General features: G+C 42.2%; 1 protein-coding gene across 1 annotated transcript; it reads right to left on the reverse strand.

Annotated features, from left to right (window-relative positions):
- Positions 1-26983, reverse strand: SLC9B2 (solute carrier family 9 member B2). The gene is made up of 11 exons (XM_018558977.1): positions 26868-26983; positions 19515-19695; positions 19254-19424; positions 18173-18315; positions 15565-15692; positions 12779-12954; positions 10933-11039; positions 8127-8276; positions 3719-3827; positions 2882-3018; positions 1-240 (listed from the first exon to the last, which is right to left on the reverse strand). Exons 1-11 carry the CDS (start codon positions 26976-26978, stop codon positions 1-3), a joined length of 1653 nt encoding a protein of 550 aa, XP_018414479.1. The 5' UTR covers positions 26979-26983.
- Between the last annotated feature and the right edge of the window lie 844 nt (positions 26984-27827).

The raw sequence follows: 27827 nt of genomic DNA on the forward strand, positions 1-27827 counted from the left end.
TCAAAGCCGGTGAGATAGTTCTATCCTGCTTTCAGTCTCTGCTGGTTCGTCTACATTTATACTTGTGTCTTCCGATCTGTGCAACATTCTGGGTCCTGTTAGCCCAATAATTAATGCTCCTATGGGTGCTGTGATCAGAATCGCTAGAAAAGCTACAGTTAGCACATCCATGCCATATTCTTCTAATTGTTTGTCCCCAATGCTTCTTGCCATATCCAAAGCCACGGAGCCAATGGCAGCCTAAGTAAAAGACATAAAAAGATACATTTTAAAAATAAGCGCAGGTCTGAAAACACATAATTCAAAGAAGTCAAAAGTAAGCAGTTTAGCATTAGAACAAAAACAGAAGCTGGAAGTGTAAAAATTTTACCCAGGATCAAATCATTTCTGGAAATGCATCTGGCAATATCAAAATTCCTGCACTGTATCACAGTCCATAGCAAACTGGCTTTTTAGTATATTCAGAGCAGTGATCATTTCAACTGCACTTTTAAAAAGGGAACTATCAACCAACCCTTTTTGCCATAATTCTCTTCTGGGTCAGAGGAGAACATTTACTAATGTCCTCCTCTGACCCAAAACTCAGCCTGTAGCAGGTTATCCTCTCGTTGGGATCATCATTTTTTATTTTACACCAAAGCGAGCACTTAAGGAGAACTATGACATGAGTGCTTTTCACTCACCTCATAGTTCTAGCCGACCTGTGACAATGAGACTGTCACAGGTCGGCTCAGTAGATTGGGAGGTGAGCGAACATATACCGGCGTTCGCTCACCTCTCGATCCTGTCACAGCTCTCTGCCGTGACAGGGGAGGGGCTGGATTCCCCTCTCCAATCCGCCAGCTCTGACTGGCGGAATGGACGGGGGAGGGTATAGCTGTCTCTGCCTCTAAATAGGCAGAGCTAGCTGTCAGTCACACAGCTGGGCGGATCCAGACATAATTGTCGGGATCCGCTTCAGCTGCGGCGTCTCAGTATGTGACGGGAGGACGCTAGTTTGTGTCCTCCCGTTACCCTAAGGAGAACTATGGGGAAAAGCCTTAACCCCATAGTTCTCCTTTAACCCTTGCAGTGCGGGGGTTGCCTCACTGCAAGGGCTAATTTTGTACATGCCGGGGTTCTTCTTTATTTACCAACTTAAAGAGAAAAAAAACAAAACTTAAATTTCACTTCTAAGTCTAGACCAGGGGTGCCCACAATTTTTTGTGTCAAGATCTACTTTTCAAATGACGAGCTCAATAAGATCTACCAATTAAAAGAAAAAAAAAAACTGGGCTTCAATGGTTCTTACTACATTTCAAATCCTGTCTCTCCTCGTTCTCTGTGTTTCTCCTCACTCTCTCCTGGTTGTCTATACTCGCTCTCTCTCCTCACCATCTCTCCTGGCTGTGTTTCTCCTCACTCTCCTGGTTGTCTCCCCTTGCTCTATCCTCGCCATCTCTTCTGGCTGGCTCTCCTCACTTTCTCCTGGTTTGCTCTTCTCACTCTCTCTCCTGGATGTCTTTCCTCTCTCTCTTTCTTGGGGTTTCTCCTCAATCTCTCTCCTGGCTGTCTAGCAGTTATGGGATTAGCCAGCTTGTACAATAAACACACACAAGGGCTGCTGACATGATACTTTCCAGGAAATTAGAAAAGCAGAATATTCTCAAGGCCCTTTCACACCACTTCCTGCGCGTTCCAGCACTGTGAGCTGCTGGAGCGCATACTGTAAGGCTCCCTGCGTTCTGGGATTGGAGTGGTCGATGCACTCAAGTCAATGGCACCACAGCTACGCACGCACCCGCACTCAGTGCGATTGACCACACCAGAATGCGTGGCACAACAATGCTGTGTTCTGGTCCGATGTGATCACACACAAAAAATTGTACAAGCACTACCGCACCACAGAACGCAGGGAGCCTTACAGTATGTGATCCAGTGCGTTCCAGCAGCTCACCGGGCTGGAACGCACTTGAAGTGGTGTGAACAAGCCCTCAGACTGGAAAGGATCCTGTGAAGTAAATGATAAGATGGAAAAGATGAAAGATTGCTGATGGGGTGCTGTGTAATAATACAAGATGCTGACAGCCCACAGTGTCCTCCTATAAACACACTATTCCCTAGACCTGAAATAACCAGTAATACACACTGGTCGTTTTAGCTGCTCTTTATAAACAGCCCACTGTCTGTGTTATGTGGGGTGGGTATAGCTGCATGAAGGCAGGGCTGTGTACAGATCACAGTACCTTGGTGGTCCCAATGTACTCCATTGATTGGATGCAGCCTACTCAGCCTCTCCTCTGCTTCCTGCTGCTGTATCTAGGAGACACTTCCTGGTTCTATCAGCAGGGAGGATTACAACACTATGCACAGGCTTTGACCTTCAGGTCATGTGGGGAACTGCAGCACACATTCAGCTGCACTAGAATTGCTTGAGGGAGCTCCGGACATTGAGCTGACTTGCGATTGTGATCTACCAGTGTTAGCTTTGCGATCGACTGGTAGATCGCGATCAACCTAATGGGCACCCCTGGTATCGAACATAATCCATAGACTAAATGGTATCAGTTATTTCAGAGATTCTTCACTTTGAAGCAGCTAAGTAGCTTGAGATATCCAAATCATAAAAGTAGAAAGCAAGAAAGGCATTCTATGAAATGCACCATAGAAATGCGAGGATCAGAGAGGATGACATCCACTTTTTTCTTGAGATTGCATGAAAGATGAAAGATACATCTGCTGGAAGGTGCCCAAAGTGCAACAGATAACAGTGCTGTGAAAATGGCCAAAGATGCAGTGCCTGACTAGCAGAAGCAACCAGACTTGTGTGTCTAAGGGGGCATCGGCTCCAAACTCCTCCCCCCCTTGGGGACTTCAAGGCTGGAGTGTATTGTGACCTTACCTGAACAGTAGCTTTGGGCATCCATGCTAAAGAAATAAATATCTTTTCCTTCATCAGAAATCCTGCCCAGCACACCATCAAGAATGTGAAACATATCCGCACTATTAATGCAATCCCAAGTGTGGCAATACACAACGCTAAAAAAACACAATTAACGGGGAATTGTTAATAGGAGTTTTTTTTTTACAGGCAAAGAAAACAAAACAATTTCTTTTTTTTTTAATACTAATGAATGGCTAGTAAATGTTTGCTGGGCACTAGAAGTGAACTTTTCTCCCATATCCATACTTTGTCTACATTTGCAAACTTCTGATAAACATTATATTTAAAAAGATATACAGAAAATAGGGCTCTTACGGTGATCAGAGAGGAGCAGGTAGTTTGCCAAGTATGACATGCAGGAAGATAACAGTCCATTCTCAAAACATAAGAGCTCTACATTGTAATCATGTCCGATGGGCAAAAGCACACTGCGGTACATGTAGTGACTCAGCCCTCCTTTCAGTTGGAGGAAAGGGAAAGAGTGGCCAGATTACTTCCAACAGTCTGTGTGCTTGTCACTAGCCTCCTAAGACATTCCTACATGATGGGAGGTACTGGTCCATCTAAAGCCACCCTCTACAAAGTCCTTTGTTAACCAGTTGACATCCGCGGTGTTAAACCCCCTTCCCATCCAGGCCATTTTTCAGTATTCAGCGCTGCGGTACTTTGACTGACATTTATTCCGTCATGCAGCGCTGTACTGAAATGAATTTTATACCCTTTTTTGGGGACAGATAACAACATACATCATAGCAGCTGAGCATACATCTCTATACTGCAATGTTCTACACTTACCAACAGTCTCGGGTCTCAAGGTGGCAATATTTATTTCTGATCCAATCAAACTAAACAGCAGTGGTTGGAAGATATCCCATCCAACAGCTACTATGTCTTCAACCACAGCCTATTTATAAATTAAAAAGAAAAAATTGTTTAGATTTCCGCACAATATTTAAAAAAAAAAAAAAATCAGCACGCACATTACATTGATGTTACTGAAACCCTTCTCACAAATAGTGTGGAAAATAATTATTTGATCCCCTGCAGATTTTGTACGTTTGCCCACTTACAAACAAATGAAAGGTTGATCATTTTTATCATAGGTATATTTTATATATGATACAAATGTTATAAATTGAGTTGCAGTTCAGTGAATAAAATAAGTATTTGATCTCCAAGCAAAACATGACTTAGTACTTGGTGGAGAAACCCTTGTTGGCAAGCACAGAGGTAAGATGTTTCTTGTAGTTAGTTACCAGATTTGCACTCTGGAGGGATTTTGGTCCACTCTTCTTTACAGATCTTCTTTAAATCCTTAAGATTTCTTGGCTGTCACTTGGCAACTCGAAGTTTCAGCTCCCTCCATATATTTTCTATAGGATTAAGGTCTGGAGATTGGCTAGGCCACTCCATGACCTTAATGTGCTTCTTCTTGAGCCACTGCTTTGTTGCCTTGGCGGTATGTTTTGGGTCATTGTCATGCTGAAAGACCCATCCACAACCCATCTTTAGTCCATTGGCCCCTCAATGCAGCAAAGTTGGCCTGTATCTTTAGCAGAGAAACAACCCCAAAGCATAATGTTTCCACCTCCGTGCTTGATTATAGGGATGGTGTTCTTAGGGTCATAGTCAGCATTTTTCTTCCTCCAACCTCAGCGACTCGAGTTAATGCCAAAGAGCTCAATTTTAGTCTTGTCTGACCACAGCACTTTCTCCCAATCATTCTCTGAATCATTTAGATGTTCATTGTCAAACTTCAGATGGGCCTGTACATTGCCTTCTTGAGTAGGGGGACCTTGCAGGCGCTGCAGGATCTCAATCCATGGCGGTGTATTGTGTTACCAATGGTTTGTTTGGGGACTGTGGTCCCTACTACCTTGAGAACATTCACAAACAATCGTGTAGTTTTGGGCTGATCCCTCACTTTTCTCATGATCACCCTTACCCCATGAGGCGAAATCTTGCATGGACGTCCAGACCGAGGGCGATTGATGGTTGTTTCGTATTCCTTCCATTTGCGAATAATCACTCCATCAGTTGTTTCCTTCTCACCAAGCTTCTTGCTGATAGTCTTGTAGCCCATTCATGCCTTGTGCAGGTCTTGTCCCCAACATCCTTTGACGGCTCTTTGGTCTTGCCCATGGCGCTGAGGTTTGAATGGAAGAAAGAGATTCTGTGGACAGGTGTCTTTTATACATAACGAGTTGGCGTTAGGAGCACCTTTTTAAATTGACAGGACTAATCTGTGTACCATAGAGCCAGTCTGTGAGAGGAGCCAGAATTATTGTTGGTTGGTAGGGGATCAAATACTTATTTTACTCACTGAACTGCAACTCAATTTGTATCATGTGTTTTATCTGGGTTTTTGGTCAATATTCTGTCTCTGTCATTTAAAATATACCTATGATAAAAATGATCGACCTTTCGTTTGTAAGTGGGCAACTTATAAAATCTGCAGAGGATCAAATAATGATTTTCCTCACTGCAAGTCCTTTACATCAACCACTGATCACAAACTTGACTTTTGCAGCCGAATCGGAGAGTTTCCCCATTTATAAATTGTGAAAGATTTACTTTAATGCAGATGCGCTCTTATGCAATACGTATACTTAAAAACCTCGCCTTCAGATTGGAAGAACCCCCTTGATCAGGTGCTTTTGAATCCTAACCCAAATAAGGATGCAATAGCTTAGGTGTATAGGTGCTATAGATTAGATCTGGATTATGTGAAACACTCCACCAGCCTCTCAAAGTGGACTAATTATTTTCGGAATATATCTACTATTGAGATTCTTCAAGCTTTTAATAGAGCATGGAATACAATGACTGCGTCCACCTATAGAGGAATGGTATTAAAAATCTATCATGGATCTTATATCTCTCTGCATATCTATCTGCTTATCTTATGGGACTTAGCTGTTCCTCTAGATGTCGGAGGTGTGGGCAGGAATCAGCAGACTTATGCCTTTTGGAGCTGCCCTAAGATAAAGTCCTTTGGAATGATATTGCCCAGTATACTCAGCAAAACCTGGTCAATTATTTACCTCTGTCTGCAGCTTGGGCGATCTTTGGAATCCTAGATCTGCATGGAGTGAAAATAACTCTTTGATGCAGACAGCTATTGTCTATTATATCTTTGGTGGGGAAGAAAACCATTCTGCATCAACGGATATATTCTTAACCACCTTCCCTAACCATTTTTTTTGAGTAACCTGATGTTTGTATTTCAAAATGATTGGATTAAAGACAAGTAAGGACACTCAAGCTCTAAAGTTTTTTGATGCATGGGAATCATTTATTGACTCTTTGCATAGGTTTTCGTTTAATAGTCGGTAATCCTTTATTTTTGACAGGGTGGTATAATAAGAGGATAATTTCCAATGATCCCCCAATAATTATAGCTAAATAAAAAAGGAGAGTTTTTTTTTTTTTTTATTCCTGTTGAGGTCGGTCACTGCACAAATGTTTCTTTTTTCTGTTACTGTATTTGTACAGTAAATTGGAATATAGATATATGTCCTGTTGTATACTTCAGATGTTATTTTTGTTAATAGGTTTTGGTTTTTATATTGTTGTTGGTCTTTCATAAAAAGAATAAAGATAAAAAAGTCAGTATGCACTCTAATACCAACGGACAGTCATGGGGATAATATATGAAAGCAGAACAGGATTGTGTTTTCATCTGCTGGACAAATATAAGTCCTGGGCAGTAATCGGCAGGTGTGTGGAAGGCGTGCGACCGTTTCTACTGCACGGTCGCACCTCTTTTGTCTTACGAGCATGTTTGAAAACCCGCCGAGAATCCTACGATTTTTGGCGTGTTTGTGGCCTGCTTTACAAGGTATGCTACTTATGTAGGTCTGTACTTCCTGTAATATTTACACACTCAGGCTGGATAGTATAGCTTTCACTATGCGTCCAACGCTGAGATACAAGAGCTCCAGCTCTCATACACTGAAGCCACACTGTTTGTCTGCCCCCTCCTCTCCCCTTGCCCCTTCAGAGAACGCTCTTTATGTGGTACATCATTCACAAAATACAAAAAAAATACAAAATAGTGTTCTGTTGTTGGGCAAGGGGAGAGAAGAGTGGCTAAACAACTTGGCAGTTTCTATGTTTGAGAGTATTAGGGCTGCAACCATCTAATTGATTGATAATGAGAATAATTGTCAACTATACTCAGTATCGATTAGTTGTTTGGATCCCCTAGCTCTCTCCTCCACGCTGGGAGGAGGGCACACCAAGCAGGGGGCGGGTGCAATAGCCAGCCTGCTATTGGCTATTGTAATTTGAAATGGCCAATAGCAGGCTGGCTATTGCACCAGCCCACTACCTGCTGTATTTACATTCAGCTGCCGTCTGCAGAATCTTGCCACTGGCAGTTCATTCCTTTTGCTGAAGCTATTCAAGCGCCATGTGCTTACAATACAATTATTATATTAAAAAAAATATAAGAAGGTGGGGAAAAAAGTCATTTTTGGTTTCGGCCTGACAAATTCTGCTGCGGGAGGTGCGTTACAGTGCCATTTATTTCAATGGCACCCAAAAGGCGCCTCCCACCCAAAGTGTGATTGCCCGCACTGGAACACACAGTACCACAATGATGTGCGTTCCAGTGCAATTGCAAAAAACGGCCATGCAGTTTTTTTGCTGACGTAAATGTTATGTTTGTAACACTGCATTTGTCTTTTTTTATTTATTTTAAGTTAAGGATGGTATTGTATTTTTTTTTTTATCCAACTAAATGTAAAAAATAAAAAATCGGCCAACTAATCGATTATGAAAATTATTAGTTGCAGCCCTAGAGAGTGTATATATAGCACGTGTATGTATAGCCAAACTTTTTTTTTTTACTTTAGGAGTAGAGAAGGGTTAAAACAATCACCGGTTTATGTATTGGTATCTGTATACTATTGCACTATTCCCCTTTGTTAATTATGAGCGATCTGCTCCATTTTCTATGCCATGTCTGGAGCAGGAAAGCTGGAGCTGCTTGATCCTGAAACAGCCTGTGGGGCATGCTACTCTCACCAGATTCCTTTGTGAATTCCCCCTATTATTTCTACTACTTAACTACACATCTTTATCTGAAGCATTTTTTCAGCATTGCTTGTCATATCCCCCACCTTGCTCATTCTGAAAAGGGCATACATCTGTTCACTATTTGACAAATGTTCTTTTAGGAGTTCTGTTTTAATAATACCTTTTCTCCAGACCATCCCATGCCTGCTAGAAAAGCCATCACCAGTGTACACAGTCCTCCTGACCCAGGAAAACCAAAATACAGGCTTCCGAACACTGCAAATATGGAAAGTGCCAGAATGAGGTAGGATCTCTTCCATTTTAGATTCTCCTGTAGGGGTGAAAACACATCCAGTTTATAGTTCACATAATGACATTAATAGCTTTTTGCTATAAAATATTTAGGTAGACTCCAGCAGGTTGTTACATGCTGGGAACTCTACTAGTAATGACATCCACCTAATCATTCTGTCTGTTCTTCCAGGGTCCCCATGACAATTCTGCTTGTCCTCAATCCATGGTCATTACTAGTTTGTTTGTTTGATCTTCAAATATGAAAGTTTTGGAGTATTTGGGAAGGGTTGTGTTAAATCTCACCCCTCTTGTACCGGCTAAACCAACCCTACAACATTAAAAGGTCCAATCATGTTGTAAAGATTGCAGTTGTAACGTAGTGATAGTTTCTCATAAAAATGTCTCACAATTCAAACCTGACCTTGTCTTCCTGAATGGTAAAAAAAAACCCCCACACCAAACCCCCCCTTTATGTGGCTACTACAGTCACATGAGCAAACACATTCATTTTTCACATTTTTATGGAATGAGGTGTTTAAATAGCTTTTTCTGTGGGATTACAAAGATACACCGTGAAGTAAACTCCTGCAAAGCTATCATTAAGACAACGTCGTCATTTTAATTGAGTTAGACATGTTCATATGCATACTGTACATCATACTCTGAATGGAGACGAATATGCGCATACAGGTGAAACTCGAATAATTAGAATATCGTGCAAAAGTAATTGCAGTAATTGCTGCAAAAGGGGCCCAAACCAAGTACTGAGTACATATGCATGCTTGTACTTTTCAGAGGTCCGATATTGTTCTATGTACAATCCTTGTTTTATTGATTGCATGTAATAATCTACTTTTTTGAGGTTGTGGATTTGGGGTTCTTGGGGTTTTCATGAGCTGTAAGCCATAATCATCACAATTATGACAAATCACGGCTTGAATTATCTTGCTTTGTATGTAATGAGTCTATCTCATATATTAGTTTCACCTTTTAAGTTGCATTGGTGAAATAAATAAACTTTGCACGATATTCTAATTATTCGAGTTTCACCTGTATATCTAGTTCACATAAAGGGATCACAGAAATATAGAATCAAATGGACTTTCACACACACCCTGGATTGAGTAGAAATGTTTTTCAAATGTAATACAATCTATGCTGTGGGTGGGACAGATTCTGTTGTTAAAGTGACACTAAACTTTTAAAAGTTAATCTTCCCCCTCCGCTGCAGTGGTCTAAGGTCCCTGAGTCCTCACGTTCTATGCACTTTGTATAGGACGTGGGGACACCGATGGATATACCATCGCTGGAGCGGAGGAGACAGGCTAGGGGGGTGGCTGTCACAGGCGGCCGGCTCTGAGGACTGGGTGAGTATAACTTTTGTATAATATTGAATGTATTTATTACAAGTATTTCTATAGTGACAATTTATGCAGTGCTTTACATACTGCACTTTCGCAACAAACTCTGCCCTTGAGGAGCTTACAAACTAAGGTCCCCATTTCACATACACTAGGGCTGATTTAGGCAGGAGCCAATTAACCTACCAGCATATTTTTGGAGTTTAGGAGGAAACCCGTGCAAGAACAGGGACAACATTCAAACTCCATGCAGATAGTGATAATTTAAAAAAAAAAGGCCAGGCCTTAATCAAAAATCCTTTAATTGAAATAGAAACACAACAAAGGATTTTGTTGTGTTAGTCCTTTATAAAAAAAAAAAATTGATCCACTTACCTAATTCTGTCGCAGTTTCACGGGCGCACACAATTTTTAACCTGGGCATGTTGGGTATCTATTTACTCATTGTAACCCCATCGTTTATAAAAAGAATGGTTTTATATAGTGTTTTGGCCACTAAATTTAACTTAAGTGCATTTTTCACGAAATTTCTGGGTTTGATAATAGGTTGCGCAAATGTCGTGCAACATAAAAATTTGCAACTGCCACCATTTTTTTTTTTTATAGGGTCTTGGCTTTCAGAAAATATATAATGTTGGGGGTTTTAAGTAATTTTAAGGCCTAAAACGTGGATTATAACATGGGTGCAAAAAATGGAAAAAAAAGCCTTGGTCCTTAACCAGTTGCCGTCCGCCCGTAGTAGAAAAACGGACGGACGGCACAGTTAAGGTGCTCATACACCTTGCGATTATCATTCGTAAATCGAAAGTTTTTGTTTTTGTACGATAATCGGCCAGTTGATTTGAAGTGAACGATCATAATTACTGTAGAACTGGCCGAGTTTCCTCGATCCGTCAGGCTGGAAAACTTTTTTCGAAACGTACGGAAAAATCGATGAATTAGTGGCGTTTTCGTTGGGGAAAAAAAATTGCAACATGAACACTGCACATGTGCAAAGGAAAATCCGTTCCATCGATCGTCGAAATTCGGCCAGTTAGGATAATAATAATCTTTAGACTGTCCCTCAGTACAGCCACCTTCTAGTCTCATTATCAAACTGCTCAGAGTAGCCTGGAATCTGCACAAAGGCCTTTAGCAAAAAAACATCTAAAAAAAAGTAAGAAATGTTTTGTTTTTTTTCTATTATTTTCGGTATGCTGTGTGAATGTGAACATATAAACATACATATAGTGGGGTTTTTGGCTGCAAAAGTGGAATTACACTTTGAGCTCTGTGAAGAGCCAGCAATGCAAATGGGCAGTTCCCACCCTACATACTGAACAAAGTTGTTACCTGGTCTTTACTTGGAAAATATTGAAGGAAGAAACCCAGGAGAAGTCCCGCTGCAATTCCAACCACAACTTCTAACACTCCTCTGATGATGCTGTTAAGGGTAGAACCTAAAAACCAAAACATTTTCCTTTTTTTATTAGCCTACTATAAAAAAGAAACCCACTTTAAAAAAATAAAATTGTATATATATACATATATATACACATATACATATATACACACACACACACACACACACACGGTATGTATATTAAATCTAAAATGGTTACACCAATCTTTTATATTTTACAGTAGTAAACAATATCTTTCTAGTTGAGCCTGTAAGCATTTTCTGGGAACATTGTAAACATGGCTTCTTGTATGGGGGTGTTTCGTGTACAAAGCCTCACCCAAAATGTCCTGCTCATGTGATTGGCTCTCGGCTGTTCCCAGCAGTTCTTCTCTTATGATACTGGGATCATTTGATTAATTAGGAAGAAGCTGCAGGAACTGATTGCGAGTTACAATACAAAATGGCAGCAGGTAAATTGACTGGAAAATCCTTGCTATGTATGTGTACACAATATTTATATATACACACACTTGCCAAAAGTATTGGAACAACCCTCCAAATCATTGGATTCAGGTGTTCCGTGAAATGTCCATGTAAAATGGCAGAGCGGAGTCAGCTAATGCTGAAGCGCACAGTGCGCAGAAGTCGCCAACTGTCTGCAGAGTCAATAGCTACAGACCTCCAAACTTTGTGTGGCCTTCAGATTGGCAACACAACAGTGCGTAGAGAGCTTCATGGAATGGGTTTCCATGGCCGAGCAGCTGCATCCAAGCCTTACATCACCAAGTGCAATGCAAAGTGTTGGATAAGGTGGTGTAAAGCACAACGCCACTGGACTCTAGAGAAGTGGAGACGTGTTCTCTGGAGTGGCGAATCACGCTTCTCTGTCTGGCAATGCGATGGACGTGTCTGGGTTTGGCGGCTGCAAGTAGAACGGTACTTGCCCGACTGCATTGTGCCAAGTGTAAAGTTTGGTGGTTTGGTGGAGGGGGGATTATGGTGTGGGGTTGTTTTTCAGGGGGTGGGCTTGGCTACTTAATTCCAGTGAAGGGAACTCTTAAGGCATCAGCATACCAAGACATTTTGGACAATTTAATGCTCCCAGCTTTGTGGGAACAGTTTGGGAATGGCCCCTTCCTGTTGCAGCATGACCGCGCACCAGTGGACAAAGCGAGATCCATAAAGACATGGATGAGTGAGTTTGGGGTGGAGGAACTTGGCTGGCCTGCACAGAGTCCTGACCTCAACCCGATAGAACACTTTTGGGATGAATTAAAGCGGTGACTGCAAGCCAGGCCTTCTCATCCAAAATCAGTACCTGACCTCACAAATGCGCTTCTGGAAGAATGGTCAAACATTCCCATAGACACACTCCTAAACCATAGGTCATAGCTATTTTGAACTGAATGTTCAAATCAGAGCAACTCTGTAAAAAGCTACCCGTCATACCAAACTAGTTTTCATTACAAAAAGCTGCAATTGCCCAACAGTGATGCCATGCGTCATGTCCTTGAACTAGTATAGTTTCCAGGAGTCCTGAAATGTCCATCTCCAGTGCTGGATGGAAAATCTGGCTGTGACAAATAGCAGCCATGATGAATGATTCCCTTTCAGTGTTTTGAGGGTGACCATACTATTTGTGCTGAGCAAGTTATTTGCCAACACCAGTAGATGGCAATAAAAGACAAAGGCAGATTTATATTCAATGGTAGATACAGAAAAGGCAGAAAGGTCTACAGTATAAGCACTAAGATTCTTTATCTTATGGTGCTAGAGGCAAGCACAAAAATGTACCTGATGAGAACGCCATTCCAAAACATGTATTGAAACCGGTTATAGCCAGGATGTCATCAAAGCTTCCAGCAGCCATCAACAGTGTTGGGATGCCCTTATCTACTCCATAGCCTTCTTTCTGAAGAAGCAGCATAGAGGGAACTATAACAGCGGGAGACACAGCGCCTAGAACAAAGCTAGTCAGAGAAGACATCAGAAATGTTTAGTTAAGGTTTCCCCACAATAATGGCAATAAACAACAACTGTATCTGCATTTTCCAATAGTAGTTGTTAACCCTAACTGAATGACATTGGTTTGCTAAAACACTGTGTGGTATGAACATACACTTCATAAACTGCTGCATGTCATTTCCCCACAGGTTTCCCCAATGGTGACAACAGTGAACCATGCCTATGCAATGTGTATCAGCATGGCCACATTTAAGGGTCTATGCACAAAGCTGCCGAAGGCTCCAGCCATAGCTTAGGCTGATCCTTTGGCTAGCTTTGGTTGCGGGAGCCCTTCCGTTCAGTCGAATCGAAGGGCCGCTGTACGGGCTATTCACTATAGTCTGTACAGCACCCAAAGGTGGCGGAGCTGAAGGCATTTACTTCAGCTCGATTGAGCCGAAATGTCAGCCAAAGCGGGGCAAACCGACTGGTGAAGGCCGGCCTTTTGCCCCGCAAATGACAGCTGGCCGGAGCCAGCCGTGATGTCATGGCTGGCTCCACCCAGTTGTAATGACAGATCATCATCCCCAAATGACCTGGGGACGCTGAACTGTCATTAAACAACAACAACTGGGTGGAGCCTGCCGTGACATCATGGCCAGCTCCGCCCAGTTGTTATTCATTGGCCGGGACCTGCTAGAAGACTCTAGCAGGTGCCGGCCCATAGGAAACAGTTGGGCAGAGCTAGCTGTGACTTTTTTCTTTTAAAAAAAAATCTTAAATTTTTTAATTTCTCAATTTACATTTTAAAATTATTTTTTCAATTTTTTTTTCAAACTATTCTCATTGATATTCTATTCTGCGCGATACCACGGAGGTATAGAGCAGAATAGCCAAGCAGAATGCCGCTCGAGGGCCTTCGGCTATTCACTCACTGCCGGAGCTACGGCGCAGCCAATCCAGATGTTGGATCGGCTGAGTCGAATTCCTTCTGAGCAGAGCATGTTTGGCTAACCGAAGTGCAGCCGATGTACGACTGATTTCAGCCTGTGTAGGGCTGAAATCAGCCGTACTGAGCCGTAGTGAATAGCCAAACTTTGTTCAGCTCACTTCACTGCTGCTCGGTTATTCACTCAGCTGCCTGTGGCAGCTGAGTGAATAACCCCGTTAGTCTCCTTCAAAAGGAGCATGTCACAGGGTGACAACACAGGAGTATAACTAGGAGACAAGGAGAGAGTGTTGTCACCCTATGAGAAAGTGTCTGAATAAAGACCTTAATGGCACGATCACCAGGTGTTCTTTCAAGGAGAGCTGAAGATTTTTTTTGATTGAAATTACCAAAACATTGTAAAGCCTATATAAAATGTTGGTAATTGAGTTCACATATACTTTGTCACCATTCCCAGAATTTTCTTAAAGTGTCTTTCTAGAGAGAGTAAAGTTGGGACATAACCCATAGCAACCAAAATCTCAAAAACACTCTAAATATACAAGAGCATGGAATTGGCCAATATGGGTAACATCTTCACTAGTGGATTTCCACTTTTACGGTCAAATCTGAGAAACACCCCACTATATGCTTGTAATGTGTGCCTATTTACACAGAATGCTGAAAAATACTTTTAAAAAACATATTTCTTACCTTTTTAGATGTTTTGTTGCAGCAGGAAAAATAGCTAACTCCAATTTTTTTCATCCGAGCACCTTTACAGTGATCTGTCCTTACAGAAACGTAGGACTAAAATTTTAGGATTGTGTTTCTCTCATTAACATACAATGCAGAAGCCCCTGACCCCCTTACAGCCCTTCCTAACATTAACAAAGAATAAAAAAGGTGCTTTTCCCAATTTGGCTGTGAAAGTGGAAATACACAGTAGACCTGAACTCTTTCTTGACCTGCTTTCTGAACCCCTCCTGTTGTTTCTTGAACACTCTAAAACCAGTCATCAAGGGGACAGCTCTGACATGAAGCAAAGCCTTGTGAAAAGATGGCCGCTTCCAAAAACAGGCAGTGCAGATGAAGACATGGTAAGTCAGTAGTGGGAAGAGATCAGCTGCAGGCAACCAATAGGCGATTCTGCTAACTAGTCCTTTGTACTCTGCTCCTCTAAGATCTTAATAGCATAGTTATGCTGACTTGCAGGCATGTGCTCAAATTTGTTAGGACAGTACCTACTAAGCTTTGTAAATAATAGTTGTAGATCTCAAAACAATTCCATTTTGGCAATATGGTTCCATTATCTGGCAGTCTGTTGGAGACCAAGTACCAAGAAAGTAAGGAAGCTGCAACTACAAACTTCCTGGCCTGAAAAGGCTAGATTCATGGTAGTTCTACTGATGCAATGGATTGAGTGCTTTCTAAGTCACTGACCCGGCACAGTTATGCAGATTAGGAGCTCCGGCTTCAATCTGACACTTCTGAACTGTATACATGTTCCTGGTCTCTGTTGCTAAAAAGGTACGAAAGTCAGAAGCGGCCAAGCTATCAGTATTTTCAAAGACAGGGCGACAATAGTAGCTTCCTTCAAGAGGGCAGAATATGGGCATGAGCACCCTTATTGCTCTTACAGAAAGATCAACTTATGTACCCCAAAACAAAGACCACAGTACAATAAATAAGAAATTTTTTTTATTACCCCAGCATAAATCCCCATGTTAGAGGTAGTCCCATCAGCAAGTAAGATAAAAGGGCAGCAGAGCAAGTCTCAATGGCACAGGGACCAAAAGAAAGCCGTAAACACACTGCCTTGAGTTTTCTTAAAGCCTGTATAGAAATAATATTGAAAAAAAACAGTCATAATCCAGTTTGTAAAGCTAACCTCCAAAAACGTATAAACTGACAGTATGAGAAAGCAGAGTGAGCAGAGTTAATGTTTTATCAGTGTGTTTCTCCTTTACTGTCCAATCAGCAAGCTGTGTATGGGAAGGTGACACCACTGGTTTACTTAAAGTGGAACTAGGCCCACAAATGTAACCGCACCGTTATTTTAGGGCTTGCCAACTGTCAACGTTGCCAGTGTGCTTATTTTAGCACTCAAACGAACTTTCAAGCTCTCACATGGCTGGTGTCATAGTTGATCACATGTGAAGCACCATGGCAACTGCAATCCAAACAGAGGCAAGGATGGCGCCATCCTTGGCTGTAAGGAATAGGAGGTTGTAGTTCCACTTTCAAGTGTATGTATAGGCAAAAATTTTTTTAGTTTTGGATAGAAAGTCTGTGTCCCGCTAGGGAGATCCCCCCCCCCCCCCTTTTTTATCTCATGGGACTATTGTTACAGAGATGGGAAAAATACAAAATGTCAGTATTACAGAACAAGAGGTTAGGGTAAAATCTTCCAATAGGAGGTTCGGTCCTGTGTGGTTTGTTTTGTACACCAACAAATAAACCCTGTTACAATTCTCTATTGTTCCTATTGGAAGATTTTTTATTTAGAAATCATATTTATTTGTTTTTTCTCCTCCTGTTACATCTCTGGGTCAGGAAGTGGAAGAAGGTCCTCGTTGAGGAGAAGAAAACATAGCACAAAATAAACTAACTGAAGAAATGGTCAGCAGGTCTATAGTTACAGATTTTGTAATTTACTAAAGGTTGAAGTTGCAATAGACAAAACACTGACTTCCTTTCTCGTCTGTCACCTTGAGAAAAGAGGCCAGAGTGTCTTGAAAACGTTTTATTTTTTGTTTATGTTATTGTAACTTAGACCTTCGTAAATTACAAGGTCTATAACCTAGGTGTGCTGCCCATTTGCTCCCCTGGATTTTACAGTATCACTGTAAGGCTGGGCTCACACGATTTTCCGGACCAGAATTTATTTATTTTTTTAGCTTAAAAAATGGTCTTACAGGTGTGTTCCAGTGCATTCCAGAACAGACAAAATAGGACAAGCAGTATCTTTCTGGTCTGGTCCAGAATGGACTGTGCTGATGGGAACAGAGGCCAGAAATAGCATAAGGATATATTGGGATGCATTTTGGGTCCAGAAAAGGTCTGGTCTGGAGGTAATCTGGATGTGGTGTAATGGGCACTAAGGCCATGCACTCTCTTATTATCATTGAGCCTGAATTCACACCTGGGCGTTTTCAGGCATTTTTTAGGGTGTTTTTGAGCATTTCCGGGTTTTACAGGTGTTCAGCTTCAGGCCATTTCATTTGTATCTGGCCCAATGGAAAGCAGTAGTATCTTTGCAAAGACACCCAAAAAATGTTCCAAAACACGCACACAAAAACAACGATACGCGTTTTAAGGAGATTCCATTGAAGTCTATAGGGGCAGAAACACTCAAATCTGCCTAAAAAGGATCTTGTGTACTTTTTCAAGCTAGAGGCATGTTGCTACAAATGACAGAATGCTCAGGTGTGAACAGGGGCCATAGAAAACAATGGATTCCTTGTGTTGAACGTTTTGTAGCTGTGAGGTGTGAATGGGACCTAAAGATGAAGGTGAGGAATAGCTTTAAGTGAAAAATAAACTGATGGGTTTAGACTAGGGATACACCGATACCGGTTTTTCGGTATCGAGCACCGATTTTTTTTTTCTTCTGGTACTCGCCGATACCAAAACTCCCATTAAGGAAGCCAGGCGGTGTGTAATGACTCGCCACTTGGCTTCCCCAATTAGCCGCGAAGCGTGTAAATACTTGCCACCCGGCTTTCCGATTAACAGGGAAGCCGTCTCCATGCTCCCTCAAGGACAAGGAAGCCAGCTATCTGGCCAATTAGGAAGCCGGGGGAGGGGGGTGGGTAATGACTCGCCACCTGGCTTCCTGATTGGTTGAGCAGCTGGCCAATAAGGAAGCCAGGCGAGTCATTACATGGCGCCCGGCTTCCTGATTGGCCGGGAAGCCGGCTCTATACTCCCTCATCACCAACTGACAAGAGAGCATGGAGCCAGCTTCCCGGCCAACCAGGAAGTCGGGCAACATGTAATGACTCGCTGCCTGGTCTTCTGATACTGGAAGTTCGGGTATCGGGCTAGGCATCAGAGAATTTGGGCGAGTAGTAGTATTCGCCCAAATACTCGGTATCGGCACCGATACTAGTATCGATATATTACTAGTTTTAACCCTTCCCTACTAAACAAAGACTGTAAATATGTTAATGTAAAAAATAATGTAAAAATTGGACAAATCCTTTCACAGATAAAGACTGTTCATATATATGTGTATTTCAACAAGTGATTTATAATAACCATATATGACTTCATAAATTCATCTGTATTTGGGAAAAATTTAAAATGACTACCTGTGGATCCAGTCCAAGTCCAGCCCGCGTCAATATGATGGCTAAAGCAATGTTCCTCAAAGCCGCAGACCATTTATAATCAATTTTGACTTGATCAGTGATAACCGGGATATTTCTTAGAAGAAACCCAGCTAGTAACATTCCTGTAAAATAATCAATCATGCACCTGAAATTAAAAACCATGTAAGAAAGTTGTTGGAGCACTGCCTAACCCATGACACACGCCAAAAATGACAGCAATGCAAGTGTGGTATTTTGACCTTTTATTCTAGAGAGAGTCAAGATTTAGGCTTGTTCACAGGGAGATCTAACAAGGTGGAAAAGAAAACCTCGATGGACTTGTGTCTTCTTTCAACCTGACTAACTATGTAACGCAACACTAAAATTGTAAAATAAATAACCAAATGTTACAAATACAAACTAAAGACACGGCTGTATCGGACAGCTCCCGGGAAGGACAGGTGCTGCGTGTAATTAGTACGCAGCAGCCTGTCCTTTTCTATGGGACTACGCGGCCGTACGCCGATCTACGCTCACCCGCCCTGCACGGATGGATCCTGTCTGCGTCCGAGCCGGGACACCCGCACCCTTACGGACCTGCACTTGGGGTAAGCTTAGGGCGGCGTAAGGCCGCATAGTCCCATAGAGAAGGACAGGCTGCTCCGTACTAATAACGCGCAGCACCTGTCCTTCCTGCGAGCTGCCCGATACGGCCGCACACGGAGCACGGACCTGTACGTACCGGACGTTTCTCGTGTGAATGAGGCCTAAGAGTTGTAGGTAATATCATCATCAAGATATGACTAATCAGGATTTTAACCTATAAACTGGTGCAGTTCAACCTCTTTACAAGGCAGCTATTTCCTGCTTTGATGATGGATGATGTTGTATAGGAGAAGGATGCACACAATCTTTTACCGTATATACTCGAGTATAAGCCGTCCCGAATATAAGCCGAGGTACAAAATAGCAAAACAATGGTGCATAGATGTATCGATTACACAAGACATTTTATTAGAACTGTCTTAGATTTCTGTGGAATTATAATTGCTTCAGATAGGAGAAGACATTTTCCACATACCAAGTAATGGAGGCAATGGTGGTAGGTTGGATATCCTGATGAGACCGACTAGCTTGCCACCAATTACAGCGCACAAGAGCAAAGCGAGAATGCCAAAAAGATTTCCTCCAGGCAGGCATTCAGAACCTGTTATGGACCACACCACTCCCCAAACTAGTGCCACCATGATAACTGTGGAATGACAATGAGTAAATAGGGTTATCAATAAGACCTAACAAATTCAATGTGCCATCTAATAACAAATATATCCTTTTAATGTACCTTTTGTAACTGCAACAGCAAGTAATCCTTGGGGAGGACAAGAGCAAAACTTTTTCATCTTTGTGCAGATATTGGATTTGCTTTCAGTCTCCAGTTTATGATGGCTGTCACTATTTAACAACTCACTTTCGTCATTCAAGACCTTGCCAAGTACTGCATTAGACATATCTAAAGGAACCTCCTAGAGGAAAAGAACACGGAATGCAGAATAACTGTAATAACTTAACCAGTATCCTAACATCGTTAATAAGGTTGAAAATAAAATGGGTCCATCATGTTCAATCTCGGTGTTTGTTTGTGAGTTTTATGTGTTCGGTCCAAAGGAAGGCAAAAAAAAAAAACCCTACAAGGCCACAGGCCAATTTGCTGTAAGCAACCTTGCTATTGAAGAAGTTAAAGCGTATCTAAATCCAAAAATGTAATATATTGCAGCGTACCAGTCCTTCAATGTGGTGGCCGTATTCATTTTCTATTTTCAGGCCTTTATTTCTTTATTTTAAACTGGGGATCTGGACAGAACAAATGTCCTGTCTTAAGGTGATCCTGCGATTGTACGATAATTGGCAGGTGTATGGGCAGCGTGCGACCGCATCTACTGTACGGTCGCACGACTTTTCTTCCTAGTGCACTCCAAAACCGGCTGAAAATCGTCCAATTTCCGTCGGGTTGGTAGCGTGCTCGGAAGACGAATGCCACACGGGCCATTGCAAGCGCACACTGCCCGCTCAGCACTGCAATCATCGCAAGCCCTCCCCTCAGGGGGAAGGGCTTGCGATGATCGCAAGTACGATCTGCCTGTCCAAGATGGGCAGATGGTACGAAATTTTAATGACCTTACAACCATCGCACAACGAAAGTCGTGACGAAAGTCGTGCGATGGTCGTAAGATGTATGGCCAGCCTAAGGGTGGCTCCACTCTATGGAGGAATGATGGAACCACCCTTGGGCAGCAGCATTGTTACCCTGTGTAGAGGGTAGTGTTAGGCGGGCTAGTAAATTTAGAATGACTTTACTAACAAAAATACAGGCAAGCTTTTTTGTTTCTTTTTGGGATAAATGTTTTACACAAATAATTAAAAACTAACCATTGAAAGCGCCCCTGTCAGTGTTAAATGGTTTGTCTCAACCCCCTATGTGCCACTTCTGCTAGTTACCTTGGTGGGTTGAAGGAAATAGACAAAATTACAGACTTACTAGAGAAGGTTAGAATAAAAAAAGCCAAAAAAAAGAAAACTAATGCAGCCACCACATTAAGGATCAGTAAGAAGATACGCTTTAATGATCTAATGTTCCTACCAAGACAGATGCTTTTTTAGTGGAAACCAATTTACCTACAAGAACATTTTTGGGTTGTAGAATTGTCATGCTTTTCAAATGTAAGACAAAGATATAAAAGAAACCTGTACTGTGAGAAATGCGGAGACTGCCACGGCTAACTGTCTACTGAATATGCTAGTTGCCTGGCTGTCTCTGGTTTCAATAGATCAAGTTGCTGACCCAGAAGCATGTATAAACCCATAGTCCAAACACCTTCCTGACCTGCAGGCTTGTTCCAGAACAGTGCTTCAGATAGTCTAAAAGACATTGCATCAGCAAGCAGACAGAAACTAGCATTTTCAGATCGAGGAGGGAGTATTGGCAGCCTGCATATTTCTAGGTACAGGTTTCCTTAAACGTTTGCATGTCATGAACATTGGAAATGCATCAAAAAAGATAACATTTTAAGAGCTGCAGTCCGGTAAAGTGTTAATAGCATTTCTTCAGTATTTGATTTGCAAAAGGTGTGCTTACTAGTGAGCGGAATTACAGAACAAGCACTCCTTTGTATGGCAATCAAACAAACCATTGGAAACAGTGACAGTGTTCCCTATCTACTGTTACATACAAGATGACCCCTCTACAGTAACATTAATGTTTCATTAACAACACCCACTGGCTTCTTGCAGCTTTCTGTGACTCCTGTGGCAATAACGCTGTCCCCTGGTTCGCTTTGTGTGTCAGCTGGCCACTAGGTGTTATTTCTCCATAGAAAAATCGTCAGAGTTCCAACAGTGACAGCAGTTATACCAACAGACAAAATGTGATGGCATATGGGAAGACAGTTTTCACTTCCATAAAACTAACAATTAAAGCAAAATAAAAAATATGATAAAATGAATTTTTAGTACTTGAAAATACATTTTCATCATCGATATGTATACAGCATTTGGTTATAGTCAGGGCTTGAAAAATTTTAGGGTGTCTCACCAGTCAGTCAAAAATGTCACCAGTCAGCATGACCGGACTATAGCCTTAAAATTTATGTTAACACTTTTTAGAGACAGATAGAGCTTTCTCTTGGAGGTACAGTATATTATCACCACGGCAGGTTTTTGTATTTTTTACTATATACAGTAATGAAAAAAGTACTGTAAATTTTGAAGAAAAAAAAGTTTTCCCTACGTTATGTTAAAAAAACATTTATTCTTACCCATATTTTTAGTAAAATATAAAAAACGGGGTCACGCCGGGTAAATAGACGCCAAACATGTCAAGCCTTAAAATTGCGCGCGCCCGCAAAATCGCAACAAACAACCATACAGAAAATTGACCATAGGCGACGCTTTAAACACTTTTACCGCTCATCAGTTTAGTGTTATCAGTAATTATTGCTCTCATTCCAACGTTTGCGGCGATATGTAACATGTGCGGCACAATAGTCGTTTTCACACCTAGGGGCACCCGACGCATGTTTGCATGTGTATGTGGGGGGCGGGGGAGTGTTGTGTTTTTTAAATTATTCTTTAACCTCCCTGGCGGTCTGATTATGCAGGATTTTAGCATGCCAAAGCGGTACATTGTTTTTCATGGCAATTTGTTGTTTTATATTGTAGGCCCCCCGCTGTGACGCCCGAAAACAAAACTAAAAGCCGAATGCCGGCATTGGCCGGGAGCACACAGCAGAGGACATCGCAGGCTCGTAGGGACAAGGTAAGTGACACTTTTGTGCAATCCCGAGTGTGGCTCGGCCTTACCCCTCTTGGTACTGAAAATTAGCCCAGAGCCACACTCGGGAATACCACCAGGAAGGTATATTTTTTTATTACCGTTTTTATTTTTTTACACTTAACTTTATTGCTATCACATAGGAGGCTAAGAAGCCCCCTATGTGATAGCCAATTTACATGACAGGTCCTCTTTATGGAGACATCAGGGGTTTCCATGACCCCTAATGTCACCTAGGGACCCCCTGAGAAAGCTGATGAAGCAGAGATCTGCTTCACCAGCTTCTGAAGCTGGAGAGTGACAGGCCAGCAGTATATTACATCACTTCCTGTATTCGAGGACTGGAGAGGATCTACCGATCTCCCTTTGATTTCCTGTCTCAGAGCAGCTGTGCCAGTCCCAGCCGCACTGGGCACAGTGGACCTCGGGACTGGCAATGGCACTGACAGCTGCTAATACAAGCGATCAGGCGTCAGTAGAGACGCCACGAGCGCTTGAATGTAAAGCTCGTGGCCTGCCGTTTAATTACAACGGCCGGCCGGGAAGCTACTCGTCTGGCTCCGCCGTCCTCGTGTCAAGACATGCGCATTTTTCAAGCCCTGGTTATAGTAATTACCTGCCTATACTGCTGACCTCTACTTTTAAAATGCTAGTTGCTTGGCTGTCACACCAATCTAGCCAATGTAATAACCCAAGTCAGACCGGGAACAAATATACAGATACGCCAGGCCAATTACAGAACAGGGTCAGCATTTCCCCTTGACATTGATCACCAAATAAAACCTACTACACTGACTACAGCAGTAGCAAGCATGCACCTGTACAAGCATGCCTATATGTTTACATGCTTGCACCAGCAACCCCAGGGCTCACCCTCCAATTCCAGTAGTGTTCAAGTTCACCAATACCCTTAAATAGTCCTGGAATTATTGAGATGTGCACTGAAAAAAAGGTGCAGGATCCAGGCAGAGTGCTAAAGTCAGTTTAGCAGATTTTCACAGGAAACAGGTGTACGTAAACCTCAACTCCCTCAAGTGTAAAGTGGGCCATATACAAGTAGAATTTAGTTTTGGAACATTTGTTTGATTTTCTAAAAGTTAATGGGGTCAAAATGATGTCCACTTTCAACAGTAGTGACAGAAAAAATAAAACAAAAATAATTAAGGGAGCAAGATGGAAAACTTCTCAAATAAATGAAGTTGTATCAGTAAATGTGGTTTTAGTTTGGGAAAATCCATTAATTTCCAAAATTGAATGGTAAAACCAAATTTTGAACAGCATTCAAGTCTCTGATGGCATTACTGCATAAAGAGGGAATCCAGGAATTTTAAAAGTCAACCCCTGCAGTGGGGCTACCCCCGCACTGCAAAGGTTGAGTGCTCGTTTTGGTCTAGGGATGGAAAAAAAAAAAAAAAAGAAGATATACTCTCCTGATCCCCGGTCCCACTTGGCTGCAAGACCGGTCTCCGCAACCTCATCTTCCCCGGGCTCCGCCAGTCTAAGGACCTGTGACGTCATCACATCTCATACAGTGTATAAAGCTGGCCATACACCTATCAATTTTTTCGTTCAACCCGCTGGCTGAACAAAAAAAAAAAAAAAAACACGTTTCCTCCATCAAACACAAACAGCGTGTCAATCCAGGAATCGCCGTGGTTTACATTGTATTCTGACAGGTGCAGCCGGAACCTGTCAGAATACCCGATCAAAACGGGCAGCTTATTGGCTGCTGGTTCTGATCGTACTCAGATTTTCTTCAGCTGATCGAGAAATGCTGGCTGACTAGGGAGCTGACAGCCTCACACACTGAGAATTTCGGCCGGGACATTAAAAACCAGTGTATGGGCACCTTTAGACGTGAAGATGCTGAAGGACACACCACAGCTGGAGTGGAGAGGGAGGTGAGTGGTCACTGCACAGGAGTAGCCCCATTGGAAGGGTTAAAGGAGAACTATGAGGTGAGTGAAAATCACTCATCCTCATAGTTCGAGCCGATGTGTGACAATGAGATTGTCACGCGTCGGCTCAATAGATTGGGAAGTGAGCGAACACATAACGTCTCTCGATCATCTCCCTGCAGAGAGCCGTGACTGTCAGTCACGGCTCCCTGCAAGGATTTCCCCCCCCTCCGATCCTCCAGCGCTGACGGGAGGAACGGACGGGGGAGGGGGCGGGTACAGCTGGCTCTGCCTCCAGATAGGCAGAGCCAGCTGTCACCCACGCAGCTGGGTGGATCTCGACAGTAATGTCGGGATTCATCCCGGCTGCGGCGCTCTCGTGAGCTGTAGCACGTGATATACTGAGCTTTGGGCAGGGGAGGACGCTAGTATATGTCCTCCCGTAACCCTTAAGAGAACTATGGGGAAAAACCCTTACCCCACAGTTATCTTTCAACTTCAAATTCCTGGAGATCTTCTTTAACCCTGAACTTCAAGCTATCCCTAAACCACAACCTTACTTTTATCCTAAAGCTCAGCCAAAGTCCCAGTGGCAATGTTCTTTACATCTATACTAACGCCAAACAAACCTCTAGACTATTTATAAAGGGTGTATGCCACTTTTTGGTTAATGTTTATACATTTACAGCTTTTTTTGGCATTTTGGCAATCGAAAAATGTTTAAAAGTTTTTACATCAGGAAATATGTCAGTTCAGTTGTTACCCAGCTCACCATTTGCCTACGGTTTCTGCCAAATGTACTGAAATACACCAGAGTTATAAAGAAGCAAGCATGGACTCTGAAACCAGGAAGTTTAAACAGACTGGTACAGCACTAGGAGAGTGGCAAAAGTAAAGCAGAACTACAACCTTCTATCCCCCACAGGCAAGAAAGGTGTCATCTTGGCCTCTATTTGGATTGCAGTTGCCATGGTGCTGTACATGTGATCAGCTATGACAGCAGCAGCCTGCGTCAGGGCTTGAAAGTTTGGTTGGGAGTTAAAATAAGCAGATCTGCAACCTTGATAGTCAGCATGCCTTAAATGAAACCGTTTTACAAAACATTACATTTATTTAATTATTCATTTACATGAAATAATTTCATTATTTTTATTCAGCCTTTCCTTTTGTCCAAGCTTACTAGGTTTGTTTGTCTTGACCTATAAATAGACCCCTATGGTAATGATGAAAAGTTGGTGGGGGGTTGCAGACCTATAAATAGAAACCTAAGGCAATGATAAATGGCTGGTGGCGGGGGGGTTTGGGTACCTATAAATAGATAGACCCCTATGGCAATGATGAGAAGTTGTTGGGGGTAGGGACCTATAAGTAGACCCCTGTGGCAATGATGAAAAGTTGGTGACTACACTGTATGCACAATAGAATTGGTGCAGGAAATGTCCATGTCACATGCAAATTACCTAGTAACATATTGTAGATCAGGCATAGGCAACTTCAGCGCTCCAGCTGTTGTGGAACTACAAGTCCCATGAGGCACTGCATGACTCACAGATGTATGATGGGATTTGTAGTTTCACCACAGCTGTGTCAAGGCTGCCTACTCCTGTTGTAGATCTTGTTGGCTCACAGTCTTCTTACTTTCACACACGCATACCTAATTTCTGTACCTTAACCCCTTAACCGAGGCCTTTTTATCGTTTTTCGTACCCATTATATAATCCACATTTTAGGCCTGAAAATTACTTCAACCCCCATACACATTATATATTTTCTGAACGCCAAGACCCTGTAGAATAAAATTTTGGCAGTTTAAAATTTTATTATTGCACGATATTAGCGCAACATATAAATAGTAAATAGATACCCAACATGCCCAGGTTAAAAATTGTGTGCGTCTGTAAAACTGCAAGAAAATTCAGTACCCCAAAAAGTTCATAAACGACGCTTTAAAAGCCCCCACAGGTAATCAGTTTAGAGATACAATATCAATATTGGTCTTAGAATATTGCTCGTAGGAGCGCCAACGGAGCCCGGAAAACACGGTGGGGGCGTTTACCGGCCCGGAGAAGCGATCGGGCGACAGCCGAGTCGCCTGATCGCTTCTATTGGAAAGCCGACAGTCGGTTTTACAATTGTAAGCATCGTCTTTAGCCACCGGGAGTCTGTTTAAACAGGCCCGGTGCCAGTGACGTACTATGGACTGTACTAGTCACTAAGGGCTTAATAGATATGTTCTGCGAAATAATCTTATGGCTACTGAGAACGCAGCAACTATGTCCTCCACATTATATTGTTTTTTTGTAAGCAAATGGACAAAAAAAAAAAAAAAAAAAGCATGTTACCAGTGACCTGGAAGTACCAATCAATGTGGTGGTCTATAAATGTTCTTTTATAATGGTTATCATCACACAATAAACACAGAAAGATTCTACAAAACCAATCCATTATGTTTCCATGTTTCCAGCATTACCTTAGCTATGTGGTTTGTAACACTGGATTCCAGATTGGCATCAAGAGCACTTTCAAGTGTGTCACCTTGTACCACGCAGCCTTTTTCATTGCATGGTTCTTCCCCCTCCATTCTGGAAAACCTAAAAAGGAAAGCAAACATAAAAGGGAAGTACAGCAAGCAGAAAGGGAAAGAGTAACAGTTTTATTTGAAAGAGTCTTCTGGGCGGGGTTTTTTCTAAACCTTCTATTGAATGTATAGTCAATACAGGAGCTACAGCTATGTGAACATACCTGTTAGGGCTGCAACAACTAAATCGATGGGAATGGTTGTAGCCCCACTGCAATAAAAACAGAAGAATGCATTCAAAATCGGAGACTATCATAGGAAAATTGAATCCACCATGATGAGTGCAAATCATAACAATCAAGTGAATTTTAGATTGTAAGCTCTTGTAAACAGGGCCCCCTAACTTTCCTGTCTTGAATCTTATTACAACTAAACTGTCTTTCTTCATATTGTAAACTGTTGGCGCTATGCAATTCCTGTATTTCTGGCGCTATATAATAATATCTAATAAATTAACACTAAGGGGTCTATTTATAAACAGAAATGAAGAAATAATGTCACCAGCACACCATAGTAGTGGTAAAGCAATAGTCCATTTAATGACACATTGCCATTCAATGCAAGTGCTTTCGGGGCATCAGGGGATCCCCTTCATCAGGCTCAGAATCTGAGCCTGATGAAGAGGACCCTGCGAGGCCCCGAAAGCGCTTGCCAATGAGATACAGCTATTGGTAATTAAATATTTTGCTTTTGCAACTTATGGTGTGCTGGTGACATTTTTCTATTGTTCATGTGTGGCAGTGCCATCAGCAGTCATTTCGAGCACCCATCCTCATCAAGTGGGAATCCTGGTAAGGAGTGCGGTATGGTTCCTGTTTATTTATGAATAGGCCCCCATTGTTTTCATGGTAG

The sequence above is a fragment of the Nanorana parkeri genome, unplaced genomic scaffold (genome assembly GCF_000935625.1).
Source record: "Nanorana parkeri isolate BGI_ZX_2015 unplaced genomic scaffold, ASM93562v1 scaffold372, whole genome shotgun sequence".
NCBI classification, from domain to species: domain Eukaryota; kingdom Metazoa; phylum Chordata; class Amphibia; order Anura; family Dicroglossidae; genus Nanorana; species Nanorana parkeri.

Excerpts from the sequence above, each read along its gene's own strand:
- SLC9B2 (XM_018558977.1), bottom strand. The coding sequence starts at position 26,978 with ATGGAGGGGGAAGAACCATGCAATGAAAAAGGCTGCGTGGTACAAGGT. Across the intron at positions 12,955-15,564 it reads ACATGGGGATTTATGCTGGG|CTTTGTTCTAGGCGCTGTGT; the intron begins GTAATAAAAAAA and ends TTCTCTGACTAG. Across the intron at positions 8,277-10,932 it reads ATTTTCCAAGTAAAGACCAG|GAGAATCTAAAATGGAAGAG; the intron begins GTAACAACTTTG and ends TCACCCCTACAG.